This window comes from Drechmeria coniospora, chromosome 01 (assembly GCF_001625195.1).
Source record: "Drechmeria coniospora strain ARSEF 6962 chromosome 01, whole genome shotgun sequence".
Lineage (NCBI taxonomy): Eukaryota > Fungi > Ascomycota > Sordariomycetes > Hypocreales > Ophiocordycipitaceae > Drechmeria > Drechmeria coniospora.
Genome location: NC_054389.1, coordinates 9,326,053 through 9,342,035, shown reverse-complemented (window position 1 = coordinate 9,342,035; position 15,983 = coordinate 9,326,053). Strand labels below are relative to the sequence as shown.

At 56.5% G+C, this 15,983-nt stretch overlaps 5 protein-coding genes across 5 annotated transcripts; 3 read left to right on the top strand and 2 right to left on the bottom strand.

Annotated features, from left to right (window-relative positions):
• Positions 1-980: 980 nt before the first annotated feature.
• On the top strand, positions 981-1,499 carry DCS_02475 (uncharacterized protein; the record flags this gene model as incomplete). Its single annotated transcript, XM_040799802.1, has 2 exons — positions 981-1,038; positions 1,123-1,499. 2 exons carry the CDS (start codon positions 981-983, stop codon positions 1,497-1,499), a joined length of 435 nt encoding a protein of 144 aa, XP_040660685.1.
• A 321-nt stretch (positions 1,500-1,820) lies between these two features.
• On the bottom strand, positions 1,821-3,454 carry DCS_02474 (Argonaute complex, subunit Arb1; the record flags this gene model as incomplete). Its single annotated transcript, XM_040799801.1, has 3 exons — positions 1,821-3,063; positions 3,118-3,184; positions 3,247-3,454. The coding sequence occupies 3 exons, from the start codon at positions 3,452-3,454 to the stop codon at positions 1,821-1,823; spliced, it is 1,518 nt and encodes a 505-aa protein (XP_040660684.1).
• A 2,212-nt stretch (positions 3,455-5,666) lies between these two features.
• Positions 5,667-6,871, top strand: DCS_02473 (arginine metabolism regulation protein iii; the record flags this gene model as incomplete). Its single annotated transcript, XM_040799800.1, has 2 exons — positions 5,667-5,731; positions 5,794-6,871. 2 exons carry the CDS (start codon positions 5,667-5,669, stop codon positions 6,869-6,871), a joined length of 1,143 nt encoding a protein of 380 aa, XP_040660683.1.
• A 4,784-nt stretch (positions 6,872-11,655) lies between these two features.
• Positions 11,656-13,243, top strand: DCS_02472 (uncharacterized protein; the record flags this gene model as incomplete). Its single annotated transcript, XM_040799799.1, has 4 exons — positions 11,656-11,691; positions 11,762-12,554; positions 12,625-12,891; positions 12,981-13,243. The coding sequence occupies 4 exons, from the start codon at positions 11,656-11,658 to the stop codon at positions 13,241-13,243; spliced, it is 1,359 nt and encodes a 452-aa protein (XP_040660682.1).
• A 1,489-nt stretch (positions 13,244-14,732) lies between these two features.
• On the bottom strand, positions 14,733-15,555 carry DCS_02471 (uncharacterized protein; the record flags this gene model as incomplete). Its single annotated transcript, XM_040799798.1, has 3 exons — positions 14,733-14,914; positions 14,971-15,316; positions 15,373-15,555. The coding sequence occupies 3 exons, from the start codon at positions 15,553-15,555 to the stop codon at positions 14,733-14,735; spliced, it is 711 nt and encodes a 236-aa protein (XP_040660681.1).
• Between the last annotated feature and the right edge of the window lie 428 nt (positions 15,556-15,983).

Genomic DNA, 15,983 nt, shown 5'->3' with positions numbered 1-15,983 from the left:
TCACAGCAAGGGAGGGTCAGATGACCTATCGTACATACCCGTCGGAATGGGCCAGTGCCAAGTCGAGTCACTTCCAGCATATGCTGCACTGATGGTAGGCAGGTGCTGCATGTATGGTAGGCCAGGAAGTTGCTGGCTCGAGCCACAGGCTACAGTCATCATGACGGCACAACCCGTGCCACTTTGCAAGGCGTTGAAGTATGAACATTGCGCATATCAGCGAATTACGCAGACGTATACTTGCACGTACGTGTACAAGTGCTCCGCAGACGCGCATACTGTACTCCGTACATGTGCAAGTAATTGTATGTGTGTGTAGCAAGTACTCCGTACTGCACTCCGTATTGCAGTTGTACTGTACTTGCAGGTATGGCGGGAGTGTAAGTACAGTAAGTACAGCACTTGCTCCGTAGCGCGTCCTCCGCAGTAATCAAGTAACGTACTTACTAGGTACTTATGTCGCAGGTAGCGGGGTACGGAGTTCCTGTACGTGTGCGGAGCACACGGATGTGTGCGGCGTACAGTACATGTACTGTACTTACAGTACTCCGTACAGCCAAGTACAGCACAGTATATTTTCCGTGGCACGCTCAAGTCCTAGATTACAGACTAATAATTTACATAGTACAGAGTACGGAGCACTTACTAATACTACTAGTACGTGTAATACTTGGGTGCCTGGTGTTCCGCATATCGTCATACGGCGAGTCGACACCCTGCGAGCCAATCACATGTTTCGTCGCCTCGCCATTACGCAAGCAACAACAGCGCCCTAAGCCACCCCGCCCCGCCCGTGACTACAGGGGCGATGACGGTCGACAGGCGCATGATGGTCACGCCAGACGCCAGAACGGCATCTTCATCTCGTTCATCCCACCCAAGTTCTCACCTCTCACCGCTGCTCCATCCTCCACGTCTGCCAAAAGCGAACAAACGGTTCCCCAACGCAGGTTAAAGGAATACAAGGTAAACGAGGCAGCATGTGCTCCGCCGACATCTTCCTCGGTCTCCTCGCCATACTCTTCCCCCCGCTGCCTGGTACGTCCATCTCCCTCCGGCCGCGGTGATGGGTGACGAAAGGTCCCGTCGTGGTCCGGATGCTGATTTCACAACCCCACGCAGTCTGGGTCAAGTGCGGCATCTGCAGCGCCGACTCCGTCATCAACATCCTCCTCTGCTGCCTCGGCTTTGTCCCCGGTCTCTTCCACGCCTGGTACATCATCGCAAAGTACCCCGAGCCCCCGTACGAGTACGAGGTGCTGAACGCCGACAACGAAGGCGGCCGCGTCACCTACGTCTACGTCCAAACACCCCACGGCCCGGCTTGCGGCGGCAGCGGCAACGGCAACGTCCGCCAGCAGCAACCGCGTGCAAACGGTGGCATGAATTACGGCACCCACGACCAGGGCCAGGGCCAGCAGCAGGCCGAGGGCAGCTCCGGCGGTGTGCCACCTTCGTATGCCGACGTCGTGGCCGGTGATAACAAGGTTCAATCATAAATCGAACCGCTGTCAGCTTCCACATTCCATTTGAACATGATCATTACGAGCGCTGCGGAGAGGAGTGACGGTGGATGATTCGTCTCAACAGCGGGCACTGGGCCAAGTAGGGGGAGGGGGGGGGGGCCGGACGAGTTTTCAACCGAGGGGTCGAATCGATGAAATGAAGGAGGCAACGTGAGTCTGCAGTGGACTTTCTGTACATGCAAGGTGGCGCCGGGTCGCTTGTATATTTTGCGCACAGCGTACACGTCAATGGCACGCCCGTCTTGCCCCTACCCCGTCCGTGTCCTCCATCGTCCCTGTGGCTACGGGGAAGATCTACAGGCCCCTTTGACCGTCGGCACCATTCTCGTCCCTCGTCTCGTCCTCGTCCTCGGCATCTCTCTCATCCTGATGGCCGTCTGCCTGTGGATGGATTGCTGACGGTGCAGGCCGCTCATTCTCGCGCGGCATCTTGTAATGCTTCATCAGCGCCTGCGGCAGGAAGGTGTAAAAGGTCGGCACGACGTTGGAAAAGGACCTGACGAAGCGGATTCCCACATCCAACTGCACGAATTCCAGCGCCAGCGTCATGCCCGGCTTCATGTTTGCCACGATGGCATCCTCGAAGAAAAATGCCAGTTCTGCATCGGCCACCGGAGCATGTTGAGAAGGCGTCACCCATCCATCCTCCATCTTGGATGGCTTGCACAGTACCTTGCCCACAGGTGATATTCGGCAACTTCCGTCTCCTGCGTGGAGTCGCCTGCACCGATCGGCGAGGGCAGGCGGTGCGCGCTCAACGGCGATGACTTCCACGGCGCACGCGTACGTCGCCACGGCCTTTGGTCCCCCGCAACGGGCAGCGCTCAGAACGTCGCCAAGGCCGAGAAGAGCGCATGTGGAGTAAAACACGATGCTGGCGTCGAAGCCGACCGGTCGCGGGTAATGGAACGAGGCCCACTCTTGCGGGTTCAACGGGGAGAAAAGGTCCGCGGCGGCGAGGTTGAAGACGCCGGGCAGAGAATGCATGAGGTTTTTCAGAAGAGGCGCCTCCTCCCTGGCCATCGAGCACATCTGCACCGCCCGCTTCACGTCGGTCTCGTACTCGGGACAGACATCGTGGTGCAACACGTATCGGAGAAAGTTCTCGACGACGCAAGCAGCATCGTCCACGCCGGCGCAGTTTCCCTTTGTGATGTGCTCCGGCGACGTCGAAAAAAAAGCAGAAGCGACGGCGGTGAAGTCGACGGTCCAATGATGCCCAATGCCGGTGTAGTAACGATCGTCGGCGCTGGAGCCAAGGTGGACGGCATCGGTGGCGGTCGCGTGCCGTCTTTCGGCCGGCGTCAAGGCCTTGAGGTCCTTTTGGTCGTGGCCACCACCAAAGGCATTCGGTTCCGTGTCGACCCCGCCCAGGAAAAGGTACTCGTTGAAGAGCTGCGTTTGCGTGGGATTCAGACGGCGGCGTGCACGGAAGCGCTGGATGCAGCACTGGATTCGCCTGATGGAATGTGAGCCAGCGGCACGGGTGAGGGTATCGGGACGGGAAAATGGCAGGTACTCTTCAAATGGAAGGGTCCTGCAAGCCCGTCAGCCAAGCCGACAAAGGCAGCCATATCTGGGATGGACATACGGGCAGTAGATCTCCGTTTGCTCCAGATTTGCCTCCTCAGGCGTCATGGGCGGATCGGCAAAAAACTCTGATGATGAAACGTCAATGATCGTTCTCGGGGCCAACGGCATCTCGATGCGCCCAGGATACCTTCGAAACCTGTGCCACGATTCTTGGGAAGCGCCGTCGGACCCCTCTGAGCAGTTGATCTCTTGCCCCTGCGTTTCATTTTCTGTTGGACGGGGCCATGAGAGTGCTCGTTTGAGGCAACCGAGCGACCATCACAGTCGGAGCCGTCATCGGCCTCCGACGGGTGCCATTCGTCCATGGGAACTTGATCCTTGATCACAGATGACATATTTTTTTTTCTTTCACCGTGAGAGACGGGGGGCGAGGGGGGGGGTTGTGGCGGGGGATATTTTCGATTCGTGCCGACGGTGCTTGGATCGGGGTGGAAATGCTGGCGATTCCGCGGGAAGGTGCATGGTTACCATACTTTGGGGCGTTGCCAGTAGGCCGTGGGTTGCCATGCAGTCTGCCATGAACTGGTCTACCAGAATAGATGACGGCAGTCGGTGAATCAGTATCGTCGGATTCGACGGAGGCAGCAACAACAGCCCCGCGAGACGGAAGACCAGGGCTAGGAGGTGGAAAGGCTGTGATGGAATGGCACTGCTACTCGTACACGCACGTTGCATATGCACGCGAAATAATAGAATCAATGGAGAATGGAGACGTGAAATTGCGGCGGCTATTGTGCAAGCGAACGGGACGCTGCCTGGATAAAACGCTTCTCGCCACACTACCCAGCAGGGTCGAGGCGAGTCTCGCCTTGCCCGTCACGACCCGCCGGGGCAAAACTTGAATGACTGGCTCGTCGAGTCGTATTTCGACGGGGTTCGAGGCGATATCTGAACCCAGTACGGAGTACATGCTTACCCATGGCACCGTCCAGATGACAGCAAGAAAGGAGTGCGAGCACGGCGGGTAGAGGCAGGCGGGCGGGCAGGCAGGTCGGAGCATGGTGACAATCACGCACCCACCACCTCGTTGGCTTCCGAGCCGGACAAGTCAGCGGCAGAGTGCTGCATCACGCGGGAGGAAAGGGAATGCACAAGGCGGATGATGGAACACGGAACAGAGATGAAAGAAGAGCATGCAGCGTTGGTCGCGATGGACGTGGGCTGTGTATCCGACGACGAGGCGCTGGTTGGCTGATCCGCAATACCACTGCCACCACCACTTTTGTCCACTCCGCACCATAGCTGCCGTGATGCCAACGTGCTTTCAGCAGCAGGGTGCAGGGGTGGACGAGCAGACAATCTACACGTACATTCCGGTAACGGTGAGGCACATGGTGACAAGATGGCCAACGGTGGCCGGCCAAGTTCGCCTTGTTCACTGCCAGCTGGTCGAGAACGAGCGGGAACGATGGCTGGGCATGAGACCACTGGAGCTGAGCCTTGGGCGGCACCAACAGCACCGTTGGCTGTGGCTCAGCTTCCCTCCCAGCATCGCGTGCATGCTCGTGCTCGTCTCTGCCCGCTCGTTGTCGTTTTTTGGTCGATGATGCTGAGTTTGTAACGAGCCAGAGCAACGTGTCCCCCGCCGAGATGGCAAGTGCCGATGGTCGATGCCGTGCTTGCCTGGTTTTCGTCTACTATGACGTTGATGCTCCCTAGCGGGTGACAATAATTCCACTGTACTGCGTACTCCGTATAATAATTCCACTGTACAGAGTACCGCTACTTGTACAAGCATGTAATACGGAGTACGGAGTAAGTATTAAGCACATTGTGTGTCCTGGCGAATACCAGACGCAACTACGGAGTGCCTGCACAGTACGTGCCTACGGATACTGATGCAGAACACGGCAAGGCACCTGTCCGTCCTACGTACAGCGCTCTGCAGTGTAAACTTGCAAGTATTACTTACTGTACTTGGGGGGCAAGTAAGTACCTGTACCTGCACTCCGTACCAACATATACTCCGTACTCCGTACCTGTACAAGTGATTATTGCAGGCATGTCGAGAACGGGTGCCGTGCGCTATCCTCACCATGGTCTAGCGCACTCCAGGCTGCCTGACGCACACTTGCCCATTCGCCAAGGCTTGGCTGACGGGGGAAACTCTCAACCAACTCCCTTGCGACACAACCCCAATCCTTTCCTTCGTACCCCCAGCATCTCCTACACCTTGAATTTTCTATCACTGGATTGTCCATGACGAAGGCGCAATTACCGTTGTGCGTGCCTCGTACGGCAGTCCGGCTCTCCTGTCATTCATAACCACCTCCCCCCCCCCCTTCTTCCTTCTCTCTCCTCCTCAGCGCCTGATGAAACATTGCCTCTTCCCTCAACCGCCTTGCTCGACGCGAATCGTCTGTTGCACGCCATATATAACCACCTCAACGACCTGTGCATTCGCCTGCATCACTCGAATCTACTTTTCGCCCGCGCACTCGCACTTTCACGCTTCAAATTCCTTCTTCCTTTCCGACGAGAGCGGTCGTCACACTCCGCCATACAGATCGCCCCTGACACGCGCATCTCGACCTGCTCCCTGCCCTGATGGGTCGAAAGGGTATGCCGAGTCGCAGTGAGCTTCGCGACTACAACCATGCCGTTGCCGGACAGTAAGGATCAAGAACCCTGCTATTTTTGTGGCGAAGCCTGCATGTGCTGATGGAATCCTCAGTGCTGGCACCATGTGTGACGCCGAGGGCGAGCTCTTCATCAAACCCTGCACCCAGTCCGAAATCGACTTTTACGAGTCGGCCAACCGAAGACACCCCGAATTCGCCGACCTCATGCCCCTCTTCATGGGCTCCCTGATGCTCAGCGACCCGGCGAGTGACGGTGTCGACGCAGCCTTGTCCGAGATCATCTCCGAGGTGGGCGCCATCGAGTCGACGAAAGAGCAAATAACCGCCTCCGTGGCGGAACGAATACCGAGCACGGCGGCCGATGCAACGGCCGATGCCGCAGCCGATGCGCAGTCCGACGACAACGTCACGTGGGTCCCGACCAAGGGGAAGAAGATAAAGACGGACAAGGCGGTGGTGCTGGAGAACGCGACGTACGGCTTCAAAAAGGCCAACATCCTCGACGTCAAGCTCGGCGTGCGCTTGTGGGCCGACGATGCCCCGCGGGAGAAGAAGGCGCGATTCGACAAGATTTCGTCGGAAACGACGCACGGGAACCTCGGCTTTCGCATCGCCGGCATGAGGGTCTACCGCGGCTCCGACGATTCCTCCGACCTCGACGAGGAAGACTACAAGATTTACGACAAGGACTACGGACGGCTGTCGGTCACCGAGGACAACGTGATGAGAGAGTTTCGCAAGTTCATCTTCAACAAGACGGCCGGCGTCGACGATGAGCTGGGCAAGGGCATCTGCGACGCCTTTGCCCGCGACCTGGCAAGGGTTCGGGACGTCATGTCGCGACACGAGAGTCGCATGTACTCGTCCTCATTGCTCTTCGTCTTCGAGGGTGACGGCGAAGCGCTCAACGAGGCTATCGGCTTGAACAACGCGCTGGTGACATCGGCCACCAAGGCCTCCGCCCGCGACCGGACCGCCAAGCGGATAGACAGCGGCATCGGCTTGGACGACGACGTCCTCGAGGAGCTCGAGTCCTCGCTCCCGCAGGTATATACCTTGAAGCTCATCGACTTTGCCCACGCCCAGTGGACGCCGGGGCTCGGCCCAGACGACAACATGCTCAAGGGCGTCGAGAGTTTGCACCGTATATTCAGCGAGATGGCACGATGACCTCGACCATCGACGAATGAATAGCGCGAGACTGGGGTTTTCATCTTGCCGCTCTTATGACTACTATACCGACGGTTTTGACGAGGACTTGGGCGGCAGGGAATCCACGGCCAGATGGGTCTATCACTCGGTGCCGTCACCCTTGCTGGTGCTGGAAGTGACGGCGGGCGTTAAAGCAGCATATAATGTATTTCCTGAGCGTCACGGCGTTGATTTTTAGCAAATATGAAATTTTCCATCTTGTCCACGAGCCTGGGTTACACACCGTCACCCAAGCAATACCGCAAAAATCCTTGTGAACCCGATGGCCGATGTGATTAATATCGGCACGCACAGATGCTGCCGATTTCGTTGGGACCGCGACATCCACGAAGATCATTCCAAGTAATGATGCAGCTCGGCGAAAAACATATGTTGTTTCCGCAGGTGAATCCCCAGCATCTATTATACATGCCGGATGTGGTTCCTTCATCTAGTTTACCTACACTGTTTCCGCGCTTGGCAAAGGTGTGCAGGGTGCTGTTCGACCCCAAGACCAAAGCCAGAGAACTGGTACAGAGAATGGCTATGAAGAAGCTGAGGATCCGAGCGGCCGAAGCCATGATGTTGTTTGAAAGGCCTAAAGTGAAGGTCAACTATATCACGAACGGTCCGGAGTACTGTGTTGGCGGTGGTGCTTGACAACGAACCGTACTTGGAAGCGTTGGAGTTGCACAACGAAGGGGAACTCGATACATCAAGTACATGGACCTTTTTTTGTGCATCCCCACGTTTCGTTCTTCGAGTAGATTGTAGGGTGTAGGTAGAATACATGGTTGACTGTAGGAGAGCCGCGCCATACTGGTGTAGGGTTCAGCTATTCCATTATTCCGATATCGCGGCACACGCATGACCGCTGGCCCCATTGTGCCGCTGGTTCCGTTGCGTAGCATCACCCATACGGCGTGGAACGGTAGTCCCGAGCCCGTATATACGAAAGCCTCGAACTGCCCTAACCAGACGGCACATTAATCCTTATTCTTTTCACTACTGTCTCGTCGATCAAATAGGCTTGCTACTATCCGATGGCATTGTAAACTTGCTACGACTTCCCTTTCTCTCGAGGGGCACCATTTAGACGAATGTGAAGAAATTTATATGAAGCCCGGGTATTCAAACGACCATTTCCCATCCGTGATCATTCGATGTCCGGTGTATGTGTGTAGGTTCTTGTGCTGTACTCATCTTTATGGTGAATGGGTCAAGTGCATGGCAAGGACAGGTTAGTTTTGCAATGGTGCTTCTGTATCAATGCGCATCCAGTAATCAACATTACTCTGCAAGTGGAACATTGGTATACATACTTACGGAGTAGTCTCCGTACTGTACAGTTACATCCACACGATCATCAACTGCACCTTGTCATTCACAGCCGAAAGGTGGATCAACTGTGGCTCGGCCCTCAAGTTAGTTGTTTGTTCCATATCCCCCCTCGGAGTACGGAGTATTGATGCTATTTTGATACTAGACTCCGTAGACCATGCTCGTACATGGAAGTGCATTGAAGTGCACTAGGCCGCGAGCACATCCCTCCCCCCTCTCCCTGGGATTCGTATAGCAATCATGGTGAAAAACTTGGGGTTTCTTCAAGCTACCTGTATCGCATTTTCCACGCCAAGTATAGTAATGAACAGAGCCGTTACCATGAACCAAATACCCATGTTTCTTCACCGTGAAAGGGGCCACTCACATCATCCCTACACGTTTAGGATTGCTACTTGCTACTGCCCTGGAATGGGACTTTTGACGAACGGGCGCGACCACGCCTTTGGCAAGCAGCAGGGAGAGCTTTGGCTGACATTGATGCCGAAAACACATGTATTGCACTACTATTCGTCGAGGTGACAATAGAGCGTGCAAGAGGCTTGACAAAATGACCTTGGAGGCAGTGCGGATGGTTTCGATTTCAGGCGAGACACGTCCGCACACATGGCTCACTTCGTTGCGGACCTTTTGCCACTTTTGGTTTCAGGGTCGGTTTGTTCGGTTGCGCTACCACCAAAGCCGTGGTGTGTTTGTACTCCTCCCAGGACATCCTAGTGAGCACATATCTTTGTACTAGTCACGTCGTCACGCGCGAGAAACTGTTGGGGCGATCACACCTTGTTCCAAGCCCCAACCGGAGTTGCCCAAGGCGGTTGCATCGCTAGGCCATCAAAGCTGGCTGTTTCATCATGTCAGAATAAAAATAGCGATATCTACATTGCACCGCTGAAATATGTGTCTATTTGTTTGTGCTCCGTACATGCCTATATGCACTCTATGGTGGGTGACATGGGAGAAACGAGGTTGGTGTAAGTGCATCGACATGCACACCGGCAGACACCAGACTTGGTTTAAATAGCCCCGTGTCACCCACCTCGACGACAACAGCCATATCCTACTGCCATCATCAGCTCGCAACTCGCATCATTGCAAGAACCGTCCATCCCAGTCGCCCTCGACCATTTTTCTGCACGTCTCTACGATATCAAGCAAGCGGTGCAAGCAAGCGCAAGCCCAGCCTGTCTTGACAGATCATTATGTCATCGGAATCCTCACCCACGCAAAAGGCTAAAGAATCAAAGCCATCGCTCTATCAGCGGTATCAAGAATGGAAGCGCGGAAAGCAGGTTCCGGAGGAGGACTTGAAAAAATATCTTGGCGTTACCAGGGATGGGTTAAAATCATGGGCCGATACGCAGCCAGGGGTAGGCAAAAACCAACTCGCTGGCGGCATCGCCCAAGGGTCCGCCAGCGGGCTCGGCGGAATGGCTACAGGAGCAGGCTTCGGAGGGTGGGGACCGTCGGCGACGCCCAACGACAAGAACCGGGGAATGAAGTTTCCGCCGACGCAGCCGTTGAAAGAGTCGACCTAGTGAAGGATATTCTGTCCCAGAACGCCGACAGTGCGTCAAGCGTTGCTTGAAGGGGCACGCGAGAAACGAATCGGTCGCTACGTGGTATAATGACATCACCACCCTTGGGATGCACGAGGTGAGCATCACGATATTGGTTCCATATACTATTTAGCAGCGAGAGATATCCAGTTGAAATATTAAACAAAACCAAAATACAACATGCCGCATGGCTGTGTTAAGGCAGACGGGCAGACATTTGTTTTCCGCATAAAAGTTCTCCAACCCTTCCGTTCCATTGCCAATCCCTGACTTCCTCTGGCTCTGACCATTTAATTTATCGTGCCAACTGCGAGTCCCAGAACATGCATCACTTGTGCCGCGACTGCTGAGGCTTCTCGACGGACCTGTTGGTTACATCTTCCCAAGGGCATTTGGAATCTTCAAGGATTTGTTGGGACTCTATTTGCCTTTCTCCTGTGACAGAGTTCCGGCATCGTCCGTGGGCTCAACACACCTGGGCTCGCCGTCAAGGAAAACGCATTGACTGGGAATTTACTTATGCCGCCCGGGCTGAGTTTTGCAGCTGGTTCTCAAGGCACCCGAAGACTGGAAGGCAGGTCTGGACGACTGGGCGACCAACTATACACCAAGGCTGCATACGTTCCTGCGCGCGCTCAAAGAGGTAGGATACGTGAATATTCGGCAAAATCGGTCTCGCGGAAATGGGACGGCTATGTCGCGCGTGGGCAAGCACTGGGAGTCGAGTCGGTTCTGGTTGAGACACGCAGCGATGACGACACTAGCATTCGATGCCATTTACTGGAAGTTCTGAAGTGTCCTGACGAGAAATATTTCGGAAAGAATGAGAGAGGTCGCCTCGATGGCCGACTGAAGCTCTGACCAACCGAACAGGTTGACGCCATGGAAATATCTCTGACGAGGAAGCTTCGAGATGGAGAGGAGGGTACGATTGTGGATTGGCATGAGCCGAGCAAAAGGTCAAATTTGCCTCCTGATGTCCCGGGGAGGACGACGGATAAGGAGGCGGCCAGGGGACATTGGGAGGAAGTGGCTGCGGCAGTGGCTAGTTGGATGTAGAAGTCAGGATCGACGCCTCGTGTGCGGAATTGCTTGATCTGCCATTGATGCTTTGTATACCAAGGAAACGAAGAAAACGAGGGAGTCGTTCATCCCTACTCTGTACATGCAGCGTAATTGTTAATAATAATACTCGAAGCAGTCCAGGAATGGCTTGGTTTCCTTGTACCTTTACTTGTACGGAGGAGTACTTGTACCTGTACTTAATAGACGCGTGGAGCAAGCACAGAGTACTCTGTACTTGGGCACTCCGTAGTTGTACTTAGGTATTCGGAGTATTATTGATTGTACGGAGAACAGTACTCCGTACTGCTGAAATTACGGAAGGTTGTACTTGTACCAGTACTTGCTGCACAAGTGCAGCACACATACTGTACTTAATACGACTTGTGTACGGTGGACTCCGTACTTCTTACGCACTTTCGTAATGCTGGCACATATTCACAGAACTGGTACGAACCTACAGTCATAGATGCGCGGACTATTTGCACAATTAAGCACTCAGTATACTGCAGTAATATCTACATGTAAGTTCTCCGTACTGATGAGTACTTAACAGTGCAGTACAGTTGTGTAAGTACTTACGCGTTGGCAAGAAATTAAAGTGGGTCAACCAAGTGGCCAATAATTTTGTCGACAAGCTGCAAGGGAATCGTCGTACAACTGGAATCAATGATGCATCGATTTCGCCCGTATCCCGACAAGAATCAACTACCATTATACATCCGTAACGCCCTCGAACGACCTTGAACCTGGCCCTTCTGACCTTGGGAAGACGACACGACACGAGGCTCATGTAGCGGCGCCATGTCGATTCCAGGTCTGGGGCAGATCCCATCGCAGGTAGGCAGCGGGGGGGATGGAAAGCTCATCGGTGGACGCTGGACGATGAATCGCTGACGACGCGGTACAGCCCATCGCCTCGTCGACGCGCACCTTCGTCCTCCAGCCAGCGGGGGAATGGCGCTTTCAGGTACCCATCGGTAAAACTCTCTCCCTCAAGCTCCTCACCGGCACGGCCGAGAAGGATGGCGTCGAGCTCGCGCCCCGCAACGGCTACCGGCTCGCCGGCGGCATCAAGTCGAGGATCCTCACCTGGCACGGATGCGAACTCGAGCTCGAGGGCCGGTGCGACGAGGAATCCACGGCCGAGTACGCGACGGCGACGGCGAACCCTGCCATGGCGCACATCAACCTCCACGCTCGACTTGCCGAGCTGCGGGCCGCCGCCGCGAGGGATGGCCGCGAGGGACCCCGCGTTCTCGTGGCCGGCCCGAGCAGCGTCGGCAAGACGACGCTCGCGCGGACTCTGACGAGCTACGCCACGCGGACGGGAAGCCAGCCGATCACGGTCAACGCGGATCCGGCCGAGGGCATGCTGAGCTTCCCGGGCACGCTGAGCGCGAGCGTCTTCGCCACCATTCTCGATGCCGAGGCGCTCGACGGCTGGGGCGGCACGCCGACGAGCGGTCCCAGCACCGTGCCCGTCAAGCTCCCGCTCGTCCACCACTTTGGCCGGAGGAAGGCCGAGGATGAGCCGACGCTGTACAAGGACCTCGTGAGCAAGCTGGCCAGCTCCGTGAGCGGTCGGCTGACCGAGGATAGCCTCGTCCGGACGTCGGGCGTCATCGTCGACAGCATGGGCGTGAGCGAGGAGAGCAAGCTCGGGCTCGATCTCCTGGCTCACATCGTCGAAGAGCTGAGCAGTACGTAGGGCCGACGCCCCAGGTGTCGGGAGCCGATGGCGAAAATCAGGGTTGCTGACGCGGGTCGCAGTCAACATTGTCGTCGTCATGGGTTCGGCACCGATGCACGCCGAGCTCGCGACGCGGTTCGCCACCGAAACGACGAGCCTTGGCGAGGCCATCAACGTCGTCGCCCTCGACCGCCTGGACGGCGCAGCCCAGCGGGATGAGACCTTTATGGAGCACGTGCGAGAGCAGATAATTAAGGAATACTTTTTCGGAGACGCTCGGCGAACGCTTAGCCCGCAGATCCAGCAGGTCGACTTTGACACCCTCACCATCTACAAGGTGTCGGAAGGTGCGCCCACCCCTTCTACCGCCCCCGCCACCGTCCTTGGCAATGTTTCTCGCCGCCGTTTCGTTTGCTAACTCGTGGCCGTCGTGCAGATGCCGGCGACGGCCAAGACGTGCTCCTCCGCGAAGAGCCCTCGTCGCTGATGCAGCACTGGACGCTGACGGTGATGCACGCCGCCAACAAGGATCCGCCAGAGTCGATCCGGGCGGCGAACGTCATGGGTTTCGTATACGTGTCCGACGTGGACGAGGAGCGCCGCAAGGTCAGGGTGCTGGCTCCCGTCGGCGGCAGGCTAGGCGACCGACCACTGGTCTGGGGGAAGTGGCCGGAGCCGTTCATCAACCTGCTCGGCTGAGCGTGCACCCTTCGGATGCCACGGCGCCATGCGATGCCACCGGAGATGGGGGAACTTGACCGTCGAAAGAAGCTGCCACGTTGTCATCACCGCGGGGAGCCTGAATCGTCTCCTTACACAGCCAGACGTCCACCGCACCGGCACTGCGGCAGGAAACCGGCCAGCTGGTTGGTGGAGGCAGTGGAGGGGCAACGAGTCTCTCCCGACCGCACACAGATGCACGGCTCACACGTGGTGTACGCTGGACCGGGGCCGCGACATGCACGGCGGCTCCGCGGAGCCATGGCGACGAGACCCAAGCAGGGAACGGAGGTCCCAGGGGAGAAGGTCGATGGTGGAAGGCTCTTGGCAGCAGCACGGCCCCATGACGAATTCACGCTCGTATACGAGGGCAAGAATGCTTGTATACGAGGGCAAGAATCAGGCTTGCATACAAGCGCAAGAATTTGCTCGACAATGCAGACACTGGCGCCAGTTCGGATGGGCCGACGGCATTGGTGAATGGATATGCCCGACATGCCCGACATGCACGGCCGTTGCGGCAGACATGACATGTCTGACGTGGTGTTGAACACAGCCGACAGGACAGCCGAGGTGGCGAAATGTTCCGAGACTGGAGTGTGCCGGTGCTTGCTTCTGAAAGCGAGTGCTGGTTGGTGCCGAAGCTTCTGATCGTTCATGGGGGATGTGGGATGGTTCGTGCGAGGGACAGGGGAGACAGCTGGGCCCTCGGTTCCCGTCATGGAGTCCCGTTATTACGGAGTACTCCGTGCAAGCAGCCAGGTCGCATTGCTCATTATGCTTAACTGCTAGCGCGGGGCGGAGCAAGTTGGGCCCAGAGGCTAGGGAGCAGCGAGCGACTTGCCCCTCTAAGTACAGGCCAAGCTCCAACTAATTACCAAGTAGGTACTCGTGGCACTTGTGGCACTTGTAAACGTAAGGCGAACGGAGAACAAGCACTTGTGCTGCATTATTATTACTTACTTGTAGTGTGCATGCGAGTGCACCATACAGTACAGCTACAGGTGCAACATATGGCATGTACAATAAGTGTACAAGTACTGTAGTTCATCATAGGTACCTCTGCAGTGTACAAGTACCAGTGGATAATCCCTACCAGCGTACGGAGTATACCAGGTACCTAGGCATTGATCCAGTACATGTCACTAGTTGTAGTAGCTACAGTACTAGGTTAGTAGGTACCGGCGTGACAGACTAGGCGCCAACAGATCGCGGGCCAATGGACGGAATGGTCCGTACGGAGTACATGTACATATTAGTACACCAATGAGTTAGGCTGCCGGCTGCCGAGGAAATTGTAATAATACATGTGCGTGTAGGAGACAAGAGTGGTACAAGTGCCTGGTCGTATTACGACAACAGGAAGCAATTCCTACTCGCAGTATAAGTACAGTACAGTACAGTACAGTACAGTATGCGCAGGCACGGACCACTTGACCCAAGAATAATACAACCAACAGGTACCTTGCTATTGCTGGGCTCCGGTGCATCTGACAACGCATTGGTCCGCCAGCCCGCCCACACGGAGAGTGTCGTCGCTATGCCCTTCTAAAGTCTGGGCGCACGACGACGACACGGCTGCGTGCAACCATTGCTCGGAGCGACGGGGTTCGTACTCCCTACGAGTGCACACACCCTTGTGCTGGGGGGCTACGAACACAAGTCACGGACCGGCGCCTAGGGTACAGAATGTGCGCAGTACTTACGTGGGTGCCAAGTTCCCCGATCCCGACCGATCAGAGAGGCGACCTTCTTGGCAACGGCAGCGGCAACGCGGGTGAGGAGTACAAGGGCTGCAGAGAAAAGGGCGGTACGTAATCGGGTGTGGCCAACGCGTGCCAAGAGGCTGGTAGCGACGATATTGAGCGTGGCGAGCGGCGACGACGACGAATGGGACCAAGGCTGCGAATGCGGGGCATGCTCGCCATGGGGGCTAGCCTCGACCTGCCCTCGGACCTTGGCTTGGCTGGCTTGGCCGCCGGCGAGAGAGGCGAATGGGAAAGGAGGCACGGCGTCACGAACAACACTAGCCGGGGCCGCCCTGCTGGTTTGCTGTGGCCTGGGGAGCGAGCTGACAGGTCGGCGGATGCCATCGACGACACAGCCACGGTGAAGCTCGCCAATGGCGGGACGACAAAATGAGCGTCACGAGGTCGTCGGTTGACCATGCCAGGCCATCGGAGGCCATGCCAGGCCATCGGAGGCCATCCCAGAGCCATCCCAGGCCATCCCAGGCCACCACCAGCTTCGTCAGGTACCTGCTTCGTCCGTGCTAGCTTGCACCGGGCCATCGTATCAATCGAATCGGGTGGCAGGCGGGCGGGTAGGTATCGGCAGCGGGGGGGGCATTCCGGGACATGTCGAATCCCTACGCACTCAAGAGTCAGCAAGAACGTCATTCATCATGAACCCTGAATAGGCATCTGCACCGAGTATTCTGGATGCGCGAGCAGGCAGATGGCTGCCGATGCCGCAGGAGACAGAAGCGAGCCAAGCCATGAGCATGCATGGCAAGGAAGCCAGACATGTGCATCAAACGGGCCTGACAAAGTCAATATCACCATCTTTCTTGGCGTTGCCCAACCGCGGGGTCATCGCTTCGTTGGAAGGAACGTGGCAAGGACCGGTCCCTCCCTTCCTCGCCTCCCCCTGCCCGCCCCCCCCCCCTCCCCCTACTCCTCGTCTCCCCTCCCGCAGTGGCCATGGCCGTGATGGTCGT